Source organism: Sphaerodactylus townsendi, linkage group LG09 (genome assembly GCF_021028975.2).
Source record: "Sphaerodactylus townsendi isolate TG3544 linkage group LG09, MPM_Stown_v2.3, whole genome shotgun sequence".
Classification (NCBI taxonomy): Eukaryota; Metazoa; Chordata; class Lepidosauria; order Squamata; family Sphaerodactylidae; genus Sphaerodactylus; species Sphaerodactylus townsendi.
In genome coordinates this window covers 96,907,186-96,933,620 of record NC_059433.1, presented here as the reverse complement: position 1 = coordinate 96,933,620, position 26,435 = coordinate 96,907,186, and the positions used below count along the sequence as shown (strand labels likewise).

General features: G+C 40.9%; 1 protein-coding gene across 1 annotated transcript in view; it reads left to right on the top strand.

Moving 5' to 3' along the window:
- The window catches only part of PI15 (peptidase inhibitor 15), a 35,176-nt gene extending 9,452 nt beyond the window's left edge, over positions 1-25,724 (top strand). Inside the window, exons 3-6 of the mRNA XM_048508106.1 lie at positions 11,604-11,722; positions 13,822-13,954; positions 14,070-14,185; positions 19,169-25,724. Of these exons, the coding sequence (XP_048364063.1) occupies positions 11,604-11,722; positions 13,822-13,954; positions 14,070-14,185; positions 19,169-19,304 (504 nt within the window). The 3' untranslated portion in view covers positions 19,305-25,724. The remainder of the gene's footprint in view (positions 1-11,603; positions 11,723-13,821; positions 13,955-14,069; positions 14,186-19,168) is intronic.
- The last annotated feature ends 711 nt before the right edge of the window (positions 25,725-26,435 follow it).

The following is a 26,435-nucleotide window of genomic DNA, read 5'->3' as shown; positions in this document are numbered from 1 at the left end:
CAGTTTCACTCTGCAAAGAGGCGCGGATCACATCCCTAAAGCGTTTTAATAAAACAAACAGAGAGCCCAGCTGAACGGAGCAGAAGAGCAAGGAAGAAGTGACGCGCAACTCATCTTCCCTTGCCCTCTGCAGGCTAAAAGCGAGATTGATAAATTACTCCACTCCCGACTTTAATTATGTGTATGGTATGCCCAGGAATAAATCCGCCCAACATCAGAGCACCTCAATCAAAGCACTTTTAAAATGGATAATTGCATCTTGGCTGAATCAAATCTTGCCATACCTGACATTTTGCTAATTTTAGTTTTTACCGGGGGGAGGGTAGGAGGGATTGGAGGATGACATATGCCACTTGGAGCGGCCCTTTATTCTACTGAAGCCAAAAGATCGTGGGCGCTTAAAATAAGAATGTGGTTACCGCACTCTCCCTTCTCCCCGCTGCAGAGATGTGCATCGAGCGAATGCGGCGGCCAATCAGGTTTTCGCACTCGCCTTAACGGCCACGCGTCCGTTCTCATGTGACAACGAGGCCACGCATGCGAATGGTGATGCAAGGAACGTTTAGCCCACCTCCGGGACGCCCAGGACTGCTTGGCGCTACCAGCCCTATCAGATTAAAACGTTTTCGTTTGCACCGCGTTCCTGAGGGATCGCGAAAACGCGGGAGTTGAAGCAAGCGGAAGATCATTAACTACAGGGCCGTAATGCGGAGTGTGCATCCCGAGCGTGAATTTACGCTACATTAAAAAGGTAAGGAATCAATGCGGTTCTCTTTTATTCTGGAATAAAAAGTGTGTGCGAAAACGCCCTTGGATAGCCTCAGATTGCTAACAAGCATACGAAAAGGATGCCTGTCAGCATGACCAGATAGAAAGGGCAAGATACTAACTTCTCCCTGCCAGAAATGTCTTAACTTTGACAGCTCTTTTACACAGAGCTCACTGAATTCCTACTTAGATCATGCAGTATATATGCACTCGGCACCTCTTAACATTTCTGGAAAAAATGAGGACATGATGTTCTTTTTCTAGGATAGGAAGTCCCTTACATGTAACAATTCTGTATTTTGAATGGAAAACTCAGAGACATAAAATATGCATTTAAACTTTATTGTTTCATAATCAGTCTTTTGTGTTCTTTAAATAAACTAAACATTCCCTTGATGAGTGCAGGATGGCTGTTCAGTATCAAGTATACTTGTGATTCATGCTATGGTACCATTCATTACAAATGGAACTAAGAAAGGCATTTCAAAATTGAATATATGCCTCCCAGGGTTCAATTAATGAATCTTAAAAAAATATACCTCTATGCCAATAAAGGCTTGTATAAAAAATATTCCCATGAATAAGATGAACAGAACCATAATGATGTCTGTTTAGTTCACACTGTGAGGGAAATCTGATTCCATTAAATATTCCTACAATTTGCTCTTCAATACCATTGGAGCTTCTAAGCTGGAACCCTCATCTTTCCCTGTCCACATAGTATGGTTTAAATAAAAAGTCATCTCTGCCCATTAGGTAATGGGCTTCTTTGCTTGTGTCCTGGATCTGTGGTGACCACTCATACATGTGAATAGTGTTTATTTAGTCATATCTATTAAAGAATATTGCTGAGAAATGCATCACATTCCATGCAGTCCTAAGCACTGTAACTACCTTTCTAAGTCCATAGAAATCAATGTGCTTAGAAGGGTACAAGCAAAAACTACCAGACCATGATAACACAGTCTGGAAAGCCAACAGCACCCGGTATAATATTCATTCATTCATTCATTCATTCATTCATTCATTCATTCATTCATTCATTCATTCATTCATTTATTTATTTATTTTCTAACTTCTTCCCGTATGGAGATCCACAGTGGCTTACGTTGCTCTTCTCTTCTCCATTTTACCCTCACAATAACCCTGTGAATTAGGCTAGGTAGAGAATGCAACTGGCTCAAGGTCACCCAGTGACCTTCCATGGCATGAGTTGGAATTCGAACGTGAGTCTCCAGATACTAATCTGATGCTCTTAACCACTGTACCACACTGCCTCACCAAATTGCTTAGGACTGCATCAACTGTAGCAGTTAATAGGATCTAGAAGATGTTTAGTAGTTTCAAACTTTCCCACATTAACTGTTCAATTCTAAAAACAGTTTTCTGGGAGTAAGTCCCATTGAACAGACCTAAGCAAAATTCTGCTGAGGATTGTTAAGTGCCACATTCATTCTATTCAATATTAAAATATTAAGCTATATTATGCTGAGCATAAGATTGTCTTCATAGCACTTTTGACAATGTCTTCACAGAGACGATAAAAGAAAGAACGAATTGTAACTCTTACTTACTTTATTATAATCAAAAGTCCAATAAAATATGTACCAATAAAAATGATGTGATCCTGATTTTACAGTGATGTTCCATTGGCATCAGAAGCAGATGCTGTTAGAGCCAACGTGTTCTGTCAATTAATTTAAATCTAAATAATCCAGACTGAATGTTGGTGATTTAGTAAGCTGGGTGAAAACCAACATGCTGTTTTGGAAACAAGGACAAAATTCCTAACATCTGAAGTCTGTATTTATTTATTTTTCTCTTTCCAGGAATTTCTAGAAGATATGTTCAACTTTTTTGGAAGACATTATTTTATTTATAAAACTTTATCATATCACTGAGACCTTCCAATGGGCTCACTCTGCTTAACAAAAATTAGATACATAAAGATACAAAAATTAGATACATAAAGCACTCAGTCAAAGCATGGATAATCAACAATAGCAGCAATAGTGCTTATTGTTAAAAACAGCAGTAGAGGAATCTCATGCAAAAACATAACATACTGGATCAAACTGTACAACAATATAAAACAGAGTTTATCATGCTCAACCAACTACTCCTGTGGTTGGAAAAATAATTTGTTTCTCTCCACACAAGCACTGTCCAATTAAGTTCTTATTTTATTCATCAAAATTCCATGTCTTCCTTTTCATTATGGACTCTATTTTCTCTCTGACCTATTCTCAGCCATCAAAGTCTTGGATCCATTAGAAGGTTTCAGCATGTGCAAGCATCCTTGCAGAAGTGTGAACAGAACCCTCAGGCTGGGCCCTTGAACTAAGTTAAATATCTTGTACCATTTTTCTGCTTGCATAAGATGCTGCACAAGCAATTCATAGGCAATACTGAAAGCACTATCCGTTTCACAATGTCTTGCACAAAGAGGACTGTGCTACTTCATTTTTGTTCCCACTTGTGCATTGCATAATCCAATCCACTATAAAATCAAATAACACAGGCACCTGTTCATCTCCTATTTTACAAAAGATGTTTGATATATTTCGTTAGCATCAGCATCACACTCTCTTCCTTTTTCATATCCTCCTAATAGTTTAGTCTGTTCCTCTTCCTTGTGGAAGCCACATGTCCTGTAGCCCCACCACTGCAAAACCCAGGAGTTTGGCTGTGGCCACATAAAAAAACCCAGAAGTTTGTGCTGCATTAGCATCCTGGTTGGATGCTAGATTGGGGGTGGGTGGACTCGGGCATTTTCTGGAACCCAAGAACCAACTAGATCTGCTAGCTCCCGACTGGGTTTCAGGATCAGTGAAGCAGCTCTGCATTGGCACTGCGGCCTGCCAGGGACGCTTAGGTTGATTGAGTTCAGCAATTAATTGCTTTGGCACCGCATAGATACACAGTCTTGAAGATAGTTGCTTAGTGGGTTTCAATGTAATTAATCCAGCACTGATAGTAGATAACATGTGTTTGCTACCGGTAGGTCAGGATAAGTCTCTAGAGCAGGGGTAGGGAACCTGCGGCTCTCCAGATGTTCAGGAACTACAATTCCCATCAGCCTCTGTCAGCATGGCCAATTGGCCATGCTGGTAAGTAGGCCGATAGGAAGTGTAAATCCTGAGCTGCTGAGAGCTTGGAGGTTCTCACCCCTGCTCTAGAGGATCTGGAAGAGTTCTCATGGTCATACTGAAGGATAGCAATATTGATCTGCCAGAATCCAAACTCAAATGGATATTATTTCTCCAAGCAGATGATGAGCACCAAAGACCTGCTCATCAAAAGCTGCATAGAATATAAAATACTACATTCTGGCTTGAACTCCTATGCTGTGGAACCGTGGAATGTTTTTGGTTGATGTGTTTTGCTTTTTCTAGAAGCAATACATACAGAACTCATAATACCGGTGGTGACAATTCTCATATTTTCCCAGAAACAAAAAGTGTTTAAAGAGTGAAAAGAGTGCTTTAAAGAGTGCTTACATAAACAAACTTGCAAAAAAAATTTCAGAGTTGGGCTGCCCCACTTTCTTATTTTGGATAGCATATCACCTATGATGAGGCAAGATCTAAAGAAAAGAGTCTGTCTGAGAAACAGATGTGCAGCCAAAGATATCTGAATTTCTTTTCACAGCATGGATGTTAAGTGAACTCCCTGGCAGAGGTACTTCAGTCTAAGCTGCATAGGTTTGCACTAGTTGTCAGTTGTTCAGTTTAAAAAGTGATTCAGCAGTGGGAACTCCTGTGTGACAGATAGAGCAATTGATACATATGTGTGTTTTGCTTTTGGCTTTGGCTGACCCAGTGAATTAATGACCTCCAAAATGTTCTGTCATTGACAGCTTTGATCAGGTCTTACAAGCTCCAGGACCTTAATCAAGGAGTCTTCAAGCTGAAATACCAGTATCAAAAGGGGTTTAATTATATTTCTTTATTTGTAATTTGAAAAAAAAGTGCTTTATTACTAAGACATGAGTTTTATTAGAATGGGCAGATGTAAATATCAGAAATATAGTTAGGCAACATTCTGAATTTTTCTCTTAGTCATGGATCTTACATTCATATGAGACTATTCTGCCTGTGACTTGGCACTTCACATTACAAGAAGTACCGGTAATTGTAGCACTCTACTCTACATTGGTCAGACCTCACCTAGAGTATCATGTTCAGTTCTGGGTACTGCAATTTAAGAAGGATATTGACAAGCTGGAATGCATTCAGAGGAGGGTCACCAAAATGGTAAAAAGTCTGGAGTCCATGCCCTATGAAGACAGAGTTAGGGAACTGGGGATGTTTAGGTTGCAAAAGGGAAGGTTAAGGAGATACATAATGGCTATGTTTAAATATTTGAAGAGGGAGCCAGCTTGTTTTTTGCTGCCTCAGAGCCTGAGACATGGAGCAATGGATTCAAGGTGCAGGAAAAAAGATTCCACCTAAACATTTTAGGTAAAGAACTTTCTTGGTTCCTTTGCCTGTCAGGGCTGTTTGACAGTGGAATTCACTGCCTCGGAGAGTGGTGGAGCCTCCTTCTTTGGAGGTTTTAAAAAGAAGCTGGATAATCATATGTCAGGAGTGCTTTGATTGTGTGTTCCTGCATGGCAGGGGGCTCGACTTGATGGCCCTTGTGGTCTCTTCCAACTCTACGAGTCTATGATTCTAAGATTAAAATCTAAAAATAGGTTAAAAGGTTCAGATTCTTTAATAATATCAACTATGATGTTCTTCACATGACGGGCTTTCTCTGCAGCAACTGGCCAGACTAGGCCAGACTGTTAAAATTATTACTTAACAATGTAAAAAGAAAAAAAAAAGTCGAGCCAGGAAATGTGTTAATAATGAAAGATCACAGACTAGTTTGAAAGACAAATAGACTTTGGAAAGGATTTCTTCTTAGTACAAAGAGCTTCCTGAGCCATTAAAAAAGGAATGGCCCATTTTCAATGGCTTTGGCATAAGTGGTTCTTTCCAGTTCTCTGAAAGTGGTTCGACCAGATGAATATGTACCATATGCAGATTTAATATGAGTGGAAATTCTTTTAAGAGATCAGTCTTCCCAAAATAAATCCAGCCAGGTTCCTTTTGAAAGGAAGTCGTTGGGGAATTAGACATCTGTTAATGTTTTAGTGCACCCAATATCTTCCTTAGGCCCCTTGTGCAGGCCCTGCTTACCCCGACACAGTTTGCTTCACAATGGTGTTTCCTTGCGTTTCTTTGTTAACATGCAAGGAGATCCCATCGATTGCTCAATGCCGCCATTTTGCCTACCCCTGCTTCCAGGTCACTCTCAGGTCAACTGATTGAATGATGGCTTTTCCCCCAACCTTTTTAATTGGGTGGGGCTGTTTTAATGTTCTATTGCTCCTGCGATAGAATGTTAGTGTCATTTTTAAAGGGCCATTGTTCTCCCAGAAATGCCTGCGAAGGAGTGGGTAGTACTGCTCCTTTCTAGGTAGGAAAAGGCAGAGTGGAGCAGAAAATCTGAAGCAGGGCAACCAGATGCTGCTTTGTTTTGCTTTCCCTGCACAGATGGGGGTGGGTGGTGGTGGCACTTCTGGAAATTGCAGAGATTATCATATCTGCCATGTGGTGAATTCAGGAGCGGTAACCTGCATGCAGCAGAAAATCTGTCCTGAAGGGAATGTATGCCCACTGCAGGGTAGACCACAACTGCTAATAGTTGCTTTATAATTGGTTTATATAGTGGAAAAACATTGTTGTATGAGATTCAATATTTGAATGTATAGTGGTTTAATCATTATATGAACATTTCAAATGCAGTCAATGCATTTTAATTGATTTCAGTTAAACAAAACAAAAGATTATAGTTTAAATCAATAATTTGGCTCATGAGGACTGTACCTAAATGTGTTCCTCAGAAATGCTATGAGACTTGATGACATAACCCAGAAGATCCCTGGCTACATATATTCCTATTGGAAAATTGAGGGAGGGATTCAGAATCAATAATATGATTGTAGCACCTCTTGTGGTTATTGGCAAACAAAATGTGAAAATTAGCTTCTCAAACAGGAAAACAATATTCACGATAACAAACATTTAATGTAAATTCAACAACTTTACAACCCGAAGTAAAACTAAATTATAATAGCGACGAACAGAGCACAACTGAAGGAGATGGCATCTTCAGTGTCCTTAAGGAGGGGCACGCAGAACTGCATAATGGCAAATAACAATCAGTGCCCAGTAATATAAAGAAGAAAAAAACAAAGTCCAAAATGTTAAGGCTGCTGCTTCTCCATCATCTCTTCTATGGCTCCTGCTGCCGCAGCAGCAGCAGCAGCAGCAGCAGCAGCAGATCTTTTGCCAGATGCGCCGATAAGGAAATTATCAATTCCCTTTAAGGAAATTATCAGTTTCCTTAGTCAGTCACTGGGCTGTTGTGCTCCTGCTGCAGGCCAGACTGACTGAGGGTTTGGGGCTCTTACAGTTGGCAACATATGAATAAACTTACCAATCACCTATGCTCAGTGAACTCCTGCTTCCTAGGCCATAAAGTCCAAACTTTCAAATGCAAATAAAATGAAAACATGAAAATGGCATGGATTACAACATTAAGAGAGCAATCTGAAGTAAGTCTACTCAAACCGCTCTTCAGGTCTATTTAATGGGGTTTACTCCCAGTGCTGCAATTCAAAGCTATATCATTCTAAATTTATTCAAGTAAGTGAGCTTAAAAGTGTGTAAGTCTGCTCAGGATATCTAAGAAATATTGTAAGTGGTGAAAAGAAAACATCTACACAATTCAGTGAGAGAGAAATGAAAAATCCATTTAATGGGGGAAGGGGTCTTGTTTATAGTCTTTGTTGACAGACCTCATATCTCCATTTAAAAAGCTGCATGGAAAAGGTGGGGCTTGCCTTACTACATAGTTTTGCAGCTGAGAAGGGTATCTTTATGTATGATATTTGTCTACTAGCTCAAACAATGACACATTTTAAAATTTAAATTTGGCTGCAGGCCTGTAATATGGTGCACACTTTTTGATTGTAAAAATGAGCTTAAGGATTCAGATATGTACTGCTTGTAAATAGGAAGAGGTTACTTAGCTAATTGCTTCACAGTAATTGGAATTTTACACACCTGATTGTTGATTGAACACCTAATTGGATGTGTTATTTGAAACGAAGAACTACTCTTGATCCAAAAAGGGACCTCTTAGAATCCAGGTTATCTCAAACCCAAATAAACATAATATGTCTGCCAAATATATCTGTGAGCTCATATGTTTTCATCACATAGTATGTATGGAAAAGAAGAGGGGAGTCAGTTTCCATGGATAAAAAGCATGCAGATGGAGACATGTCTTTTGTATTAAATGTTTGGTCAAATATGGTGGGTCTTGAGTGGGCTGTACAACAACCAACTTGAAGAAAGCAAGTACCTTTAATCAACTTTTTCCTCTGGCAACTAAAGAATGTCCCATGTTTTTTTGAATCTCAAATTGCAGAAGAGAACTAAAATAAGTGTGTTTTTAATGAGTTGCAAATAATTATTTGAATTTAGACATAGACATATTTGAATGTAGAGATATACAAATAATTATTTGAATGTAGACATATACTGCAAATAATTATTTGAATCTATACAATTATTTGAATCTAGACATACAATACAAACTGTGGATTGGATGACTGTCTTAATAAAATGGCAGAATGAAATGAGAAAATTGGCAAGCAAGTACATTGACTTATAGCAACAAAATATAGAGTTTATACAACTGTCACAAACCCTTGCAACCAGAAAACAACAGTTGTTAATATACCATTGCAGTTCATAAATTAAGAAGTTGTCACAAAAATATAAAAGTTAAAAAAGCCCATCTTGCTTTGCATAATGATTTCTAATGTTTCTGGCTCTGCACTCAGTACTATTTGATACAAAATTCAGTGAGGTTCCAAGCAATGATGACATATTTGGATGTGTTATTTGCAACATGTTAACTGGTAAGTGCAGTCCAGAGATTGCTTATGAGCTCCATACATGCTTTCCCACTCAGAAAAACTTCCCATGCTTTTCAATGGATGGTCCTGATCTATGGATCCAGTTATGTGCCTTGAAACTGGATCTCTTCTGATTCTGAATTTGTGCATGGAAGATCTATGGATCTTTTTATTATGAGTCATTGGCAGGGAATGGCTTTTGCTTTATTTTTGTATTGCCCTTAGATTTTATGCAGTCTTTGTAACAATCCAAGTTTCTTTGGAACTCTGGATGGTTCTGATTATGAGTTTCTTGACCTTTTTTCTGCAGAACCCATAGCAAACCATTAGCAATGAAACTGCATGTTTTCTGTAAAGAATACAACACACACACACACACACACACACACACATCCACCTGGTTCCACCTAGCAAAACTGTACATGGGATTGGATTTAGACTAAATTTTCTACTAATAGAAGGGTAGGATAATTTTCACCCACTCCCACTTCCTGCTGCATAGCCCCATTTGCCTCTAATAGTGTTCCTGAGGGCCCCATGAGCAGCATTTTGGGAAGGTGTGGGCTACTGAGGGAGGCAAGGAAAGAACATTTTTACATGAGCATAACATTTGGTCTGAACCCAACCCATTGCCTCTAACACTGGTCATACAGAATATATTGCACACACTGAATGAATGTAAAATGAGCCTCATTCAATGAAGTTTGTTCCAAGAACTTGCTTAAAACACTTCCATTCTATGCATTTACTCTGGCTTTAATGCTGATATATTTATGGCTCAGAACAGCATGCTAAATATTCAGATTTGTCATGTTCCCCTTAGGTCAAAAGAAACATATTTTTAGGAACTCATATAATTGCTCACTGAATGCTGGTCCTTTTTCTTGAACCGGGGCAAGAGTGAGGAACTCATAGACTATATTTGGCAATCAAATTAGCAATCATCATGAAGACTTTGGGTTGGCTAAGTGTGGTATAAATTCTTCCTCCATTATTTGGTCAACAGAATAGTACCATCTGTACTTCAGGTTCCAGCTCCATTACCAGTGAGCTGGAGCACATATCCTCTAGGTCTAAATGTGAGTTCATCTGATCACAACCCAATAGTGAATTGTTAAAATCATTGCATCTGTGCCTTTTAATCCTACCTACCTACCCCCTTTTAATCCTACCTCTGCTCCAAGGAACCTCAAGAGAGAATATATAAAGTTCCCTTCCTTATTTTTTCATCATGACAATTTTCTGAGATAGGCTAGGCTGAGAGTGCCTGGCCTAAGGTCACTAAGTGAGTATCATGACTGAGCAGGGATTTCAATTCTGGTTCATTATCCAACACTCTAACCACTATACAATACTATTTCTCTAAAACTGAATGAATAACTTTTGTAACAGCCCCACAACACTACATATCCTTTGAGTGCTGTGTGGTTTTCGGGCTGTATGGCCGTGTTCTAGCAGCATCCTCTGAAGATGCCAGCCAAAGATGCAGGCGAAAAGTCAGGAGAGAATGCTGCTAGAACACGGCCATACAGCCCGAAAACCACACAGCACTCAAGTGATTCCGGCCATGAAAGCCTTCGACAATACACTACATATCCTCCTCTCAATAGTTTTTTAGGATAATTCTTTATTAGAAAGGGATTCTACATAAAGGGTAAAAAGAAGTTCTGAGAGTCAGGAACCATATACCATTTACTTGGAGGAAGGACTGCATAAAGGAAGACAAACAGATAACGGGTGAATCCCCACTTGGAAAATAACCTTTCCCCTCCCCCACCCCAGTTCCATAAGATACAGTACCTTTTCATCCCGGTCTCTGCCTCCCTACCGCAGTGTGCATTTGTTGAGGGGGTTAAAGTTAATCCCAGAATCAAAAACAGTAACTATTTCCACAAGCCTGCGATCTGCTCTGCGGCTCTTTCCGATTGGCAGGAACACGACCCAGCGGCCCATCCCCTCTACTTGAGGAAGTTTTTTAAAAATATTTCTGGCTGCAAAGCTTTGTAGGAACATAGGAAGTTCTATTTTTTAACTTTTTGGCTGTGCAGCTTCATTGGTAAACACACTCAGTGCTAGCTCTCCTTCTATTTGTAGGTTCATGCCTACTAAGCCATGACCAGCACAAAAAACCCTAACCCTTTGCACGCTCTGTGCCCAGCCCACTGTGCTCTGATTGGTGCGTGCCTCCTAGGGCAGGGAAAATGAACCGTATTGTTTTTTTTGCTGCCTCCCCACTGATGCAGCCTCCGCCTGGGTTTTTCAAAAAGATGTACCTTTTTACTGTTTTTTTAAAAAACATGGGGTGAGGGGGAGAACACTTGCCAGGGCCGGGATGGAACCTAGTTGGGCACTGAAGCTATGGGGACTATTCACCCAAACCAGGACTTTCACTGTGCGTATCACAAGCTTTTTTGACCATGGGGAATCAGAAATCACTTTTTTTTGCTAAGACCATTATGAATAAATAAACCTAAATGACATTTTTGTCTGCTTTCACCAGATCATAAGTCACTGTGGCTAAGGCCCACAGATACTATGAGTATAGATATGGGAACCTAAGTGCAAACTATGTTCAATATGAAAGCCTTGGGCAAAGAATCTTACAGAGGGGAAGAGTACATTGCTCCTCCAAGAACGTCAAAGAAAGTGTGGGATGTAAATACAATATATTATCTATTAATCCATCATGCTTAGAAGATCAAATATGACCAGAGAGAACCAACAGAAGAGGAGTGGTGCAGATGGCATACAACTACAACATGTTTTTTCTTTCTCATGCTTAATTCAGTGAAATTATCATTTCTGAACTCTTTCCAGGTCAGTATTCAGTGTAGCTAAAGAATTTTTCTTTTTCCAGATTTGGGATGAAAATCTAGCCAAATCTGCAGAAGCATGGGCAGCAACCTGCATTTGGGACCATGGCCCTTCCTTTTTATTGAGATACCTAGGACAAAATCTGTCTGTAAGAACTGGAAGGTAGGAAGATAATTTGATGAAATTTGAAGATGACTGTGCTGATACATAATTTCGTGTGGGAAATAAGTACTTTGGGTGCAATTGTGTCTTTCATTTACATGATTATCCAAAGATGTCTTCCATTTACATGATTATCCATCATTATACACACAGAATTTAGTCACACAGAAACCAGTGAAATACAGGTGTGCTAGAGTTCTGTTTGTACATGGGAAAACATGTTAGGTTCTGAATGAGCAGTGTTTGATGCAGCATAGTTCCTATTTTGGTAAAGAAGGTCCTTGGTATGGTCCATTAAATTTAAAATAAGCAGGGAGATACATGTTCTGGACATAAACTTCAACATAAACGCAATCACCAGACAAATCTTCCTTGATCAAACACACAAAGCCAGCCCCATCTTGAAACACCATAATGTTTCCTGCTGAAGTTTTTCTCGACCACAGCTCTATGTCAAGCAACTTTGCACCTGTGCAGTGTCTACTTGGGTTGCAGAGTGTTGATAAATAAGTAACTGCTTTTGCACAGTCAGCAAACTAAATTTACCAGAGAAGAAGCATGTGTTCCTTGACTGTGATTAAACTGATTTAATTAGAAAGCATAGAACGGATTGCAATTTGTTCTTCTCAATGCCAGTCAGATGCATTCCATGACTGAATGACATTGGATACGTTGCATTGCCTGCTTTTTCATTTGTGCAGTCAGCAGCATTTATCTGTGAAGTGAACTGCTCACAAAACTGGCTTGGCTTATGAGCAAATACCGAAGGAACACAGCAATACCTAAGTAGTATGTCTCAACTCAAAATCTCGGATTTTATTTTTTACATTATGCCTTTTAAAAATTGAAGGCAGTGGTGCTAATGGGTGGGGGAATAGGATGACAACTGCAAGAAAACAGTATCATGTTGCAAATGGACATCCATTTTACTTTGGAAGCAACCAAAATCATTCAGCTTCATGATTGTGAGCGGAAAACAGGCTGTGACCTGAAACTTCATATAATCAAGCATAGCTACCTGGATTGTCTTTAGTTGGTATAATTATATTAAAGTGTTCAAATTAAGCAAAGCTATTAATTAGACAGGGCAAAAATATATCTAACTTTTGGATAAAACATTTAGACATTTAACTTAATATTTCATATATCCATCTTAATTTCACAAGCTACTTAGTTCACATTTTTAAATTCAGACAGATTATGCATTTCATTCAGGTCTCATCAAGATCACAAAAAAGTACCTCAGTTTTTCCCAATGCCATGATCATACAAATGACTATGTTTGTCTCCTTTGGGTTAATCAGCTTGCACTTGTACACTCACAAGTATATGACTGCATGAAAATTTAATCACATCATAGTATTGATATGTACACATATATAGTTCACAGTGTTTTAAGCCATATATATATACACACATATAGTTAGCTTGCACAAAGGGTGGAGTACGTTACATAAAATCATTTTAGCTAACGAAACTGATGGAGTCTGGTACTGAGCTTACTGAAAGCCTGATTAACACACAAAGGCGAGGAAGCTTGAGGAAACTAAACCTCAGAGTGAGCCTGACACTGGCCTTGAGTTTGAAAGAAACAGGGCCCCACCAAGGGAATAAGAAATTAGCAGAAAACTTGATTGCTAGTAGAGAACCAGTAGTTGTTATAGAGAATTTTATACATGAGGTGTTTTAGACTCCAGAAGTTACATTTTAGGGAAATATGGGATGGAAAGGTGTGGTAAAAGGTGGGATAAGATGAAGCCAGGTCTGTACGTTTATTTGACTCAAACCAATGAGCAAGAAGACAAAGAGGGATGTTTGTAAGAGGGTATAAATTATGTTACACAAGCAACAGCCCCTTTGAACCTCCTCCTTTGGCAACACAGGCTTGGAGAGGAGAGTCTCCCTCTTCTGCATGAAATTAGAAACAAATAAATCTCTGAACACTGAAGAAGCTTGTAGGTAGTTATTTTAGTAACCGGACAGAGCCTTAGTTCTGAGGACAGGGCTTCTGCCCTGTGCCTAACAGTATCTACCTTATGCAGATCAATTATGTAGAACATTAAAAATGTTCCCTTCTTTCTTATTTTTATTATACCTAGATATCGATCAATTCTCCAACTAATAAAACCATGGTATGATGAGGTGAAAGACTATGCCTTTCCATATCCTCAGGACTGCAATCCAAGGTGTCCTCTGAGATGCTATGGGCCCATGTGCACACATTACACACAGGTTATATAAGTTCCACTGTTCTTATATTGTGCTTTAAATCAAGGCTTGTCTATGTATGGTAGATCTATTGCTTTTTAATTTGGATTTTAAACAAATAATAATACCTTCTCTTTAGATGGTTTGGGCTACTTCCAATCGAATAGGCTGTGCAATCAACACATGTTACAACATGAATGTGTGGGGATCAGTTTGGAGACGAGCTGTTTACTTGGTATGCAACTATGCTCCAAAGTAAGTAGCTCTCTTTTCATTCCTCTTGCTTCTGTTATATTCAGTCAGGCCACAGAGGTCAAATAACTTCCACAAAGTTTAACTTCCCAACTTGCCACTCATGATCATAACTTCCACACAGACTTCTTTTCCTTACTTGCCACTTATGCTAATACCTTCCATACAGAACACAGACTTCTTTCACAGTATTCTACAGCACCTCATTCAAGCTTCTTCCACATACTACACTCTGCTCAGCACTAATTCTCATACAAAGCCTCTCTCTCAACCAACCAGTCAACTCAGCTTACTGAGATACAGCTACCATTCAATTCACCCTCCCTTCTAGTTCCCCTCTTTCCTACCCCATAGGCCTACTTTTTAGATCACAGCAACATACATTTAAAACTCCACATTAAAACATAGAAATAAAACACACGCACAATATTTACATAGCAAAACACCATATTTACATGGCAAAACACAAAACCTTGCCACCCAATATAAAATTCTGTACTTTTTCTATTCTTAAACAGAATATGTGAGCCCTGTCCAGAAGCTAGGGCCTATGGTGCAGCATGCATCAGCTAGGCTGTTAGCTGGTACATCTTGTTACCAGATCATAGTGTGTTGGAGGAACCCTGCTTTTAAGAGAACAGTGCTTCTACCCATCCTGCTTACCCTTGGGGTGCCTAGCAGTACTTTGTCAAAGTAGGGAGCCCGTTCTCTGCATTGGCTAGTGCAGGGGTAGGGAACCTGCGGCTCTCCAGATGTTCAGGAACTACAATTCCCATCAGCCTCTGTCAGGTATGGGCCAATGGTGGCCATGCTGGTAGGGAGCTGGGATAATGAATGTGGATCCCTGAGCACCTGCCCGCCGCAGGTTCTACCCTGGAGCTTAAATGTTATCCCACAAGGACAGTAAAAGCTTGTCTAGACCAGGGGTAGGGAACCTGCGGCTCTCCAGATGTTCAGGAACTACAATTCCCATCAGCCTCTGTCAGAATGGCCAATTGGCCATGCTGGTAGGGCTGATGGGAATTGTAGTTCCTGAACATCTGGAGAGCCACAGGTTCCCTACCCCTGGTCTAGACTGACTCTAATCCATATCTATCATGCAAAATACCTTCCTCATGCCCTTCCTAAAAGGATTAAAAGGAAACAATACCCCTGCATTGGAGAGCATTCCCATATCCAGCCCTGAACTATCTGCCCTGTGAAGACAAAGGACTTGTTAATGTGTTTGCCTCAAGTGTTCTTGCCAGTGTTGTATTAGCCCATACTTCCTCCTCTGACTAATCTCTTTCTAATGACTACCTAATTTACATTGCCAATGTTTTATAGTTATAATTACATCGCCAATGTTTGACAGCTCCCAAATTAGTCCATCAGGCTAATTAGTCTGGGCACTCCCAGACTGGGCACTCCCAAATTAGTCTATCAGGCTAAGCACTCAAACCATTAGCTTAATAATTCAACACTTAAGATTGATGTCCCCCTCTTGTCTTTCCCCAGAAAGGCAAGATTCCCATTTGTTCCGGGAGATTTGTTCCTCACCTCTTTGGTGGAGGGGTCTACAAATTCTCAATTGGCAATTGGCTGTGAGGCATTTCAGAGCTTTTTTGTAGATAAAGTCGCATCCCTCCGCCGGGACCTTCCGGCCACGCTTGATACAGTAACAGAACTCGAGGCTCCCTCGCCGGCTTCAGGTCCTAGGCTGGACCGGTTTTCCCTACTCCGTGAGTCCGATGTTGACAGGGCCCTAGCTGCTGTTAGACCTACTACCCTGTCCCTCTGGATCCGTGCCTCCTCCTGGCTGATTAAAGCTTGCCGGGAGGAGTTACGACCCCCACCTGTTGAATATAGTTAACTGCTCCCTTGAGGCAAGGAGTATTATTTCGGGATTGGGTTGAAGGAGGCAGATGAGTCGCCCACTCTTAAAAGACCATCCTTAGATCCTGGGAGATCTGGCCAGAATTACCGTCCGTGCTTGAACTTGTCGTTCCTCGGGAAGGTAATTGAGAAGAGTGCAGTGTTGGAGCAGCCTTCAGGGGCTTTCTGGAGGACACATCGGCACTTGATCCCTTCCAGTCCGGCTTCCGTGCGGCTGGGCATGGGAGATGAGGAAGGAAGACCGTTCCTCATCGCCATCACCAGATATGCTCCATACGCAGCTAGACCGAGAAGCGGATCGGCTCGCTGGTATTGCTTCGATCTTACAGCAGGCGCTTTGATGTGGCTTACGATCACTTTATGCCTTTTGATCCACCATACCTGGCGTACCTCCTGGAGTCGCGAGGCACAGTCCTTCAATGGATTACCTCGTTTCTCCAGGGTCGGGGCCAGCACCCAGGTATGGAGTCGGCGAGGGATGAGGCCTCCCACAGAAGCCCCACTTAATTGTGTAGGGTTCCTCCAGGGCCTTGCTTTCCCCGCTCTTCCATTTAACATCTACATCGCGGCCCCTCGCTCAGCTGAATTGTGGAGGCCTTTTGGGCTGAACAGTCTGTCACCAATATCGCGGATGACACCCAGCTCATTCTGTTGATGGAGGGGGGAGCGACACTCGCCCCTGCAGCCTCTGGCCAGCACTGTCTGGAGCTAGAGCTTGGCTGGATTGGTTTCGAGACAGGCCGTAGGTTCAAAGCTTTAACCCAACGTAAGACCGAGGAGTCGCCTTTGGCTGGGCCGGGGGGGAGAGACGGCGAGGGAATTTCTAGCCGCCAAATCTGGAGGGGGGTCATGTTGGCCCCAACATCTCCTGGCTCGCGAGCCTGGGGGTCCGCCTGGACTCTTTCATTATCTATGGAGAACCAGGTGGCCCATGTTACCCAGGAATTGAGTTCTTCCACTCCTTTACGCCAGGCGAACTGCGGCGGCTGGCTCCCTATCTCTCCCAGTCCACGACCTGGCCACTGTGATCCATCGCGGCCCGGTCACCCTCGAGGCTTGATTATTGTAACTTCAGACTCTCACAGCGGGCTCTTCCTTTGGCTAGAGCTGATCCGGGCTGAAGCTGGTCCAGGAATGTGACAGCGGCCACGGCTGGGCTAACAGGTGTGGTGGATTATTCAGATCATATCTTTACCCAACTGTGCCTGTGCCGTCTGCACTGGCTTCCGGTGGAGTTCGGATCGCTTTTCAAGGTGCTGGTTTTAACCTTTCAAAGGCCTTCACAGCGGCATGGGGCCCACATACCCGTGCAGGACCGCATCACCATATTCTTGTCCCACTTAAGGTCGCCATGCGCTTTCGGCAACGAGCAGAGTCTACTTCTGGTGACCCTGGTCCTGCAATGATGCGTGACTGGCCTCGCAACCCGGCAGACCCAGAGCGCTTACGGCTCTGGCCCCCCGCCTCGATGGAATGCCTTACCTCTCCGGCTGTGCAAAGGGACCCCCTCTTGGGGATAACCTTAATGAGTTCCGCCAGGGCCTGCGTAAAGGAACGGAGACTTTTCCACCGGGCTTTCGGGGAGGCCGGCGCGTGGATCTACTGCCCCTATCGACACTGAAATTGAAATCAAAACTGAGGACTGCTCGTTCCATCTCTATTAAAGAAGCTGGAAGCCTGTCTTTACTTATAAATTCCATCCCAGAGCCCTACTTTTACTCCTCCCTCTTTTTCTTCTTTTTAATGGCCTTCAAGGGGTAGCCTGTCTTAATTAATTTATGAACTGGGTTGCTTAACCTATAGTTCTGTAGTAAACTGCTGCTTAGTTCTTAGGTTTTAATGATTTTAGTATTTTATGTTGTTGATTGCTGTCTATGTAACAGCCATGTTGGAAGCCGCCTTGAGCCCTTCGGGGATAGGCGGCCTATAAGTTTAATAAAAAAAATAAAAAAAAATTAAAGACCTTGATCTGCATAACCTTGAAGGTCTCTTTTTCCCTATAAAAGCCCCCTCTCCCAGTAGCCAGTATTCAATATCTCAGTCTCCTCTCTGTCCATTGATATTGCCCCCAGTGCATTGATCTTTCTTCTACCAGAGCTAAGCGCCAGTTGCTCAGCTCTGTTCATCAAACCTTTTAACTCCAAGATCAGGTGACTGTGACCCTTACTCCCCAAATTCCCTTCATCTATTCCAAACCTATCCTGTCAACTCTGCTTATATCCTAGGACTGTGTGTGAGTTCTGCTGCTTTGATTATTGTGAGCCTGTAGATCCCTATTATCCCTAAATAAATTTGTTAAACTTTATTTTGCTCTCCGGCAAATTTCTTGCAAAACCTGATCTTTATATACTTAGGCAACAAAGATCTTGATCTTGTCTGACCTTTTGCTAAAGCCACAAGTCTGCTCTTGCTAATTTCCCCATTCTAAAAGGGACAGACTCCCTCCATTTTGGCTAACCATTTGTCTGGAAGCACATTAAAGAACTGCACTGACTTCCAGTTCACTCCTGTGCCCAATTCAAGGTGCTGATATAAATGTACAAAGCTCTAAATGGATTAGGCCCTGCCTACCTACTACACACTTGATCTTAGCCAAAAGGCCGAGAAGCCCTGCCTACCTGAAGGAATGTCTGAGTCTGTATGTAGTGCCTGGGCACTGAGGTCGCAAGAGAAAGCACTCCTGCTGGTGCCTCTCCCCATCAAAATATGGAGGTGGGGGCACGTGGGAGGGCTTTGGAACAACCTCCCCCTCAGAGACTTGCCTGGGGTCTACACTTTATGGGTTTAGGCACATGATGAAGACTTTCCTCCTCATCTAGGCATTTGGTTAGTCTCCCTGGAAGCCTCTTGACAGCTGCTTGTCTGGGGGTTGGGGAGTGGGTGTTTGTTTAATTTTATGATTTTTTTATTGTCATGCTTTACTTTTGTTTTTATTGGTATGTTTTATTATTCTGATTTTATTGTGAGCTACCTACAGATGTTTGTATGAGATGAGTAATAATACAGAGAACTCTGTACATACAAATGAAAAATCAAGCTTTGCTGATAAGATCAAATGGTAGTAAAAGTGTTCCTCTAAATTATTTCTAAATTACTTGTTTTTTTTCTTAGAGGGAACTGGATTGGAGAAGCACCATATAAAGTAGGGGTGCCATGTTCTGCTTGCCCTCCCAGCTATGGAGGATCTTGCACTAACAATCTGTGTTTTCCAGGGGTAACATCAAACTACTTATATTGGTTCAAGTAAGGTGGTGGAATATTTCAGTAACTGTTATAATAGAATGATTGTGTAACAAAATCTTGTCTATTGAATTTTGCACATAGTGTATGTATGTATATATAATATTAAAATGATAATGTACATTGTGTGTTTAAGATCTAGCTACCCCTGTGAACCGATAAAGACATCAATATACACTATAAATATACAGAGTTGGATAAATATGCTTTGAAAGAAAGGAAGAGGAAGAAAGAAACACTTTGTAACAGGCTAATCCACAAACAGGCTAAATTGGGGAACGTCCTATTTACTAATAGAAATTAAGTTGCTTTCTAAAACAGAGTTGGGCACCCGTTGAAAAGTTAAGGCTTACTTTGAAGGAGTCCGTTTGTACATAGTATTTTGAACTTCATCAGTATTGTCTATCAACACTGCGAAAGCTTAAGGACATAAAAAGCTATAGGCTATACAAATGGTCTCCACTAATAGACATTGGTCAGGTAAAAAAATCATCTGTGGGTTGTATGTGTGTGTGTGTGCGTGCGTGCAGTTCTTTGAATGAGGCAATAACATTCTAACAAAAAATCTAAAACTTAATATTTTTTAAAATCAATTAACCATTTTTAAGACAAATTGTTCTCAAATTGTAATAATATACTTTTGCATTGGCTTATTGCCAATAATCTAGATAGGAAGAGTCCCAAGGTTCTTTGCTCAAAAACATGTGCACTATTACAATTGGAGCCCAGTGCTATTAAATGACATTAAGGCAAATAATTGGATACATAGCTGCTGCTAAAGTGACATCCATTGCAAAAGCAGAAGCACTGCTGCATTCTTGTCACACTGCTCCAGCTTTGAAAAACTGTAATTACTAATGACCACAGGTATCCTTAAGATACTGCATGGCAGGACACTAGCTCCGACTGATACCATGAATGCAGATGCCTTTGCATCTGTTCTTCCAGCTGCTGAAGCAGAGCTTCAACGTGAGTATTATTGATGGCCAATATCATGGTAGTATACATTCTAGGATCATGTCTAGGCTTGTTGATTCAGTAATGCCAGCTCAGCAAAAAACCCAAAAAGTCTACTTTTTGGTTTTTTTCAGGGCTGAATACTGAAACAAGGTGTAAAAGAAACTCAATAACCAAAATAGGTATTCAGGTTACTGGATTTTAGCGATTTAAACTTTTAAAGTACCTGTTTCCACATAGGTTCTCCCATTTGAATTGACTGAGCTCCATTGTAGCCATGGGGAATTTCTGGGGGTGTCTAGCAGGGAACTTTTTTTGGGGGGGGTCTGTCTGTAGAGAGGGATTTCTCATCCAATTTGTAGGAGGCTTCAGGAGACTCTCCTGGTAGTAGTAGCCAAGTTTGGTGGAGTTTGGTTCAAGGGATTCAGCTCTATGGGTCCCCAAAGGGATTGCACCCATCCCCCATTATAAACAACTGGAGATGGGGGAAACACCTTTGGGGACCCAAAGAATTGAACACCTAAACCAAACTTCATCAAACTTGGGTGGTCTCATTAGGAGAGTCTCCTGAAGCCACCTTGCAAATTTGGTGACCCTTCCTTGAAAAATGCCCTCCTACAGACACCCCCCAACATTTCCCATAGGCTACAACGGAACCCAGTCAATTCAAATGGAAGGGGGGCATTTTTCAAGGTGGCACAAAACTGGCAGTATGGTTTTGGGAGACTCTTCTAATAAGAGCATCCTAATTTGGTGAAATTTGGTTTAGGGGATCCAATTCTATGGCTCCCCAAAAAGACTGCTCGCATCTCCCATAGTTTCCAGTTGTTTCTACTCCCAAAGCCACTCTGCAAGTCTTGTGCCTGTACCTTGAAAAATGCCTTCCCTACAGATAGAAACCCCCCAAAATCTCCATAGGTTCAAATTGAGTCCTTTTTTTGAGGAAACATGAATATAAAGGTATTTGGGTGTTTTTTTACTTTAATGAAAATTTAAAAACCAAAGTAACCTGAACCAAAATTTTACCAATTTTATTGTTTTTGCTCAAGCCCAATAGTGTCTAGATGTGCAGTGCCATTAGGAATAGCTGCTGGAATCTTTTATCCTGTGATCACTTCTAAATAAGGTGCCTTATTTAGAATTGCTCCCTCTTTGGCTTAAATTGCCGAAGCTTCAAGATGAATTTATCTTGAACTGACCTTAACTAGCTTTCTTATGCTTCAGTTAAATGAAGTAACAGATTTGTTACATGTGAGTAATAACTGGAAATGAACCATGTGTAGGAATTAAGCATCAGAATAGCTGAGGGTCAAACAATCATTGGTTTATGGTCAGGTTATCTAAAGATCACATGTAGTATACTCATTGACTACAGAAGAGCATTGGTTGTTCTCAGTAAAGTAAAAAAGTAAAGTGTGCTCAGCTAAGATCCACTAAAATAGTATTTTGCCTGAGGCATGAACTATGTTAACATATGATATAGACGGATCAACTATATGTTACATTATATTTGCATCCCTCCCTGCTCTACCACAAGGACTTTCAGTTTTTGGAAATTTTATTCTCAGAAAGTAATTCTGAGAGATAGAGAGGTATGATTCAGATTGTAACCATGGCATGTAAGAAAGGCAGTGAGCCTTCCCCACTACTGTTTTCCTGATCTAAAATGATGTCAGGGAGTTACTGTTTGCCCTGTACAGCCATTAGTACTGCCTAAGTGAGGAAGATAATGGTCCCCTGGAGCTGTTTCAAGAGGGGATAACAACATGGAACAGAGTCTTTCTGCATGCAGTACAGTCCCAATGCAAATTGTATCACCATGTGCATGGGATTTGGATTTCAAGCATGAAAGCTGAGAAGCACATCTGATCAAAAGTCCCCCTGGTAGACAAGAGGCAGGTATGAGAATAACATTTATAATTTAGCACAGATATTATTTCACAGTTGTTAAGAGAGAGTATTTGATGTTTAAGTTCTGACTTACAAAACGTGACCATCAGAGACATGCACTCTAAATCACTTTTTCAAAATCAAAGAACAAGTCTTATGACTGACTTCAATAATTATGGAGGTTCAAAAACAGGTTAATCTGTTATCAGAACAGCGTAATATCAAGTTCAGCTGGATAGCAAAGGCTTAGACTTTGAATCTCAGTGAAGCACAGATTCTTTTGGGGTCTTTGGATGGGTCAGTGACCCCAAATAAAAACTTTCACATGACTGAAATTGTTCTTGAGAACCAAAATGGGGGATTTAACTCAGGCTAATGTCTGTGCATGTTTCACAGTGTTTTGCCTAGCATTTTTCATTCCCAAGTGGCAGATGCTAATTAAACAATAGAGCGGTAAAAGTACAGAGCATTGTAACCCCTCATCTACCTTGTCAATGTCTTGACAGTGATCTGAGCACTGGGAAGAAGGAATATCAAAATGCTGACCCAACATTCATTGTTAATATTTGAAAAAAAAATATAAAAACTTTAATGACTTCCATGAGCGATATGGTATGTTTGCTAAACAAATAATAATGGTCAACCTATGATTCTGTAATGCAGCAAAATATTACAACGGATATATATTTATATACATGTTATTATAGTATTACTCTTCTAAGTTAATATGAATAACATAATTCTGTGGAATAGTTTATTTTATTAATGCAAGTAATGTGGAACTTTGCTTCCTCAAAACAGGTGCATAAATCTTTTCACAATATACAACAGTGGTGCTAACAGTGGGTGAAGCCTCGGCTCTTTTGAAATCGGCTGGCAATATTGTTATGTTGTTTCAGTGAAGCCAGGATTTAGCTCACATATCTATCATATGCATACTTTGAATGGACAGTAGCAGGAAACAAGTGTAAAATAAGCTATTTCACAAGAGCAGCTTCTTTTAAAACAGGCAGCAGATATTGGAGAGTCCTACAGAACATTTTTCACATGCAGGGAGGATTTTCAATAAATCAAAATTTTAACGTATAACTAAAGGCAGAGTTCCCATTTTAATCATATAGAAGGCCATTGTACAACTTTCTGCTCTGTTTACTTGAAATCCTATAATAATTATTATCATTTTTCTATGTCAATTTTTCTTTAAAAACCCCACAGTATTCCAAGGAACACAATTTAAAGGAAGAGCTGTAGGAAGGTGCTATAGTTCAGAAACAAAGTACATACTTCACTTGCAGAGGGTCCCGGGTTTACTTGCTAGCATTTCCAGTCAAAGGATAGCAGGTGCTGGGAAATATATTTCTCTGCCTGAAATCTCCCAGCCAAAATATACAATATTGTAACATATTGTAAGTTTCATACATTGTAGAAGAGTAGAAAGGATGGTAGCTAGTTCCTTGGATCTCTCACTGATTCCCATAGAATTGCTGTTTCTCTCAATGTTTTCATTATAAGGTGGATGTGCATTAACTGAAATGGTTTAGGGTATTAACTGGCCAATCAATTCACAAGCTTTCGGATTAAAACAGATACCTCATTTGAAAATACTTCTTCTGGGTGTAACTTCTTTTCTCCATGTATAAAGCAAACATTTTCAAAGAAACTAAAATACATTAATTGTTGAACTGATCTTCAAACTGTTTGCTAAAATGAGAATAGACATAAGAATTAAAACCTGAAAGGATGTCCAAAATGTATTTAGCCGACCAGCTAGCTTTTAATAACATAATAATTACCTAGGTTGGGGGGGGGGGCTGACCTCCTCACCAAACAATTTGGTGCTATTTCATGTTTGCAGTGTTAAGTATACACAAAGGTGTTAGATGTGTTTTCTTGCAGCTGAAATTTTATTTTTTTATATTACTAGATATGATTTGGTAACTGCCACCTTCCTGATACAGAAAAACATTGAATTCCATAAGATGTTAATAATTTTCCTTTAAAAACTCATCAGAAGATGTGAATTATACATATGGGAACAGGTGGGAACTATATGTATATCTGAGGCAAAAAAATAAAGGATTTGCTGAAACAACCCACAACCACTCACATCAACATTAGGCAATTCTCATGGTCGCCGAATGACAGTCAAAGAATGAGAAAAGAGCACGTACCATATAAATATTTATTTAGAATTTTAAAAGTATTAAATTTGTCCAGTTGTTCTTCTGGGAGATATACAGTAGTACACAAAATGTTTAAAAATAATGTGTGAAAATCTCACCCTCTTGTTGGAATAAGTAAGGTTTCTTGAGTCAATCACAAACTTCCTAACTGGCTTTTTCCAACCAGTGAAATAATATCCAACATTGCAACTGTAAATAGAATTATATTCTCCTAAATCTATTGAAGCAAATGGACTTAGGAGGACAGAATTCTTTTTAGGATTAATCTAGTAATGTGGTAGTATGCACAATGTATGATAAACCAAGACAGACACTGCATATTTTAGGTGCTCTATTATTAATCCAGCAGACTACAATAACAATAAAACAATCCAGGCAACATTAAGCACTTTAAGAAGCATTGATTTCCATATTATTGACTTAAAAGGCATATCTATGGATCATGACCATAGTTTATAATCTAAGGTCATCATCAAAAGAATGAATTTATACTTTAACTTTAAGTCCAGGAACTATTTAACAGTGCAATCCTGAATAGAATTACTACTTTTCTAAATGCCATTGAGGTAAATGGGCTTAGAATTTTTTTTGTGTGTGTTTGTTTTGCTGTCAAGTCACATCTGACTTAATGCCAACCCCGGTGGGGTTTCAAGGCAAGAAACATTCAGAGGTGGTTTGCCATTGCTTGCCTCCCCATCACAACCCTGGTATTCCAGGTTAGGGAGTTTAGAAGCATATAATTTTGTTTAGGACTAATAGTAAATGCCCAAGCTTAATTATATGTGTCAAAACACAAAAAAACAAAGAAACAGTTGTTGGAGTTAATGCCAGTATTGAAGTCATGGTTTCTTAACAGTTCTTGTTGATTGCAGTTCTGTAACAATATAAGCAAATGGCTTGAAGATTGTGGATAGTATGAGGAACTGTTTTTCAGATGCTGTGTAACCATTTAGTCAAAATGACCCTGTCCAACTATTCCAGTTTTGGGCCCATTTTAACCAAAATGGCAACAGTTTGTGCTCTGTGTGAAAAATGCCTCTAGATACTGTTCATAGTACTCAAATCATTACTTCACATGAATATGTGAATTCTGTGCCTCTGGCCCTTTCTGCACGGGCTGGAAACAGCGCCCTCGGGATGGCAAAAACGCCGTCCCCAGGGAACTGTTCGCACGGGGGGCACAGCTGCTATGCAACTGCGCCGCCCTTGCACCTTCCCCAGTGAGGTTTTTGGGAAATGGTGGCTTCGAGCCGCTGCCGTGTGAACGGCAGCAGCTCGAAGGCGCCCTCCCCCCTTTTCACTGTCCACCTACCGTTTCTGTGGCTGTCCGGTGCATTTCCGAGGCCTGGGGACACGGCCCCCTGCCCAGCGACACCGGAGCAGTCGCGCAGGGCAGGGGGGGCATGTACCCAGGCCTTGGCGATGCGCCAGACGGCCACAGAAACGGCAGGTCGACCGGGCGACGGCGCTCTGTGGCGCCAACTTCCCGGTTGTTTCTGGGACAATTCGTGCAAATGGTTCCAGGGGGGTTGGGTCGGCGTCATGTACGTCGACCCAACCCCCATCGTGGCTGTGCAGAAATGGCCTCTGAGTTCAGAATATAATTCAGTGAGATCTAACTCCAAGCTGTTTCTCAAGGGTGATGTCTGAAAAAATTCATAAGAGAAACCACTGATAGAATTTCACACGATTAAGCTCTAAGGAACTGATGAAAATAACTCTCTCAAATGCCTTTGTTACTCTGCAACAACCTGAGTTGTATATACCAAAGACAATTTGTGGATCCTTTACACCCTGCATTTTTAGGTACAAATCAAAAATGTTTAACAGCCCCATCCAAAGGGTGCAAATCCACTTCTGGGAGTGGCGTGCCAGCCACAGTGGTGGATTTACCCTCCCTGGGGCACTTACTTCATTGGAGAGAGGATTCCACTGGCATGCAGTTGCTGTGGTCCCACCTGGCACTGGAACGTGGTGCCAAACACAGCACCAGCATCCTCGTGCCCCTACCTCCACCACCAGCATAGTGAGGGTGGGCCTGGGGAGGAGCTGACATTAGTCAGTTCCCTCCAAGTCTTTCTCAGTGATACACCAGTCTGGACTTAATC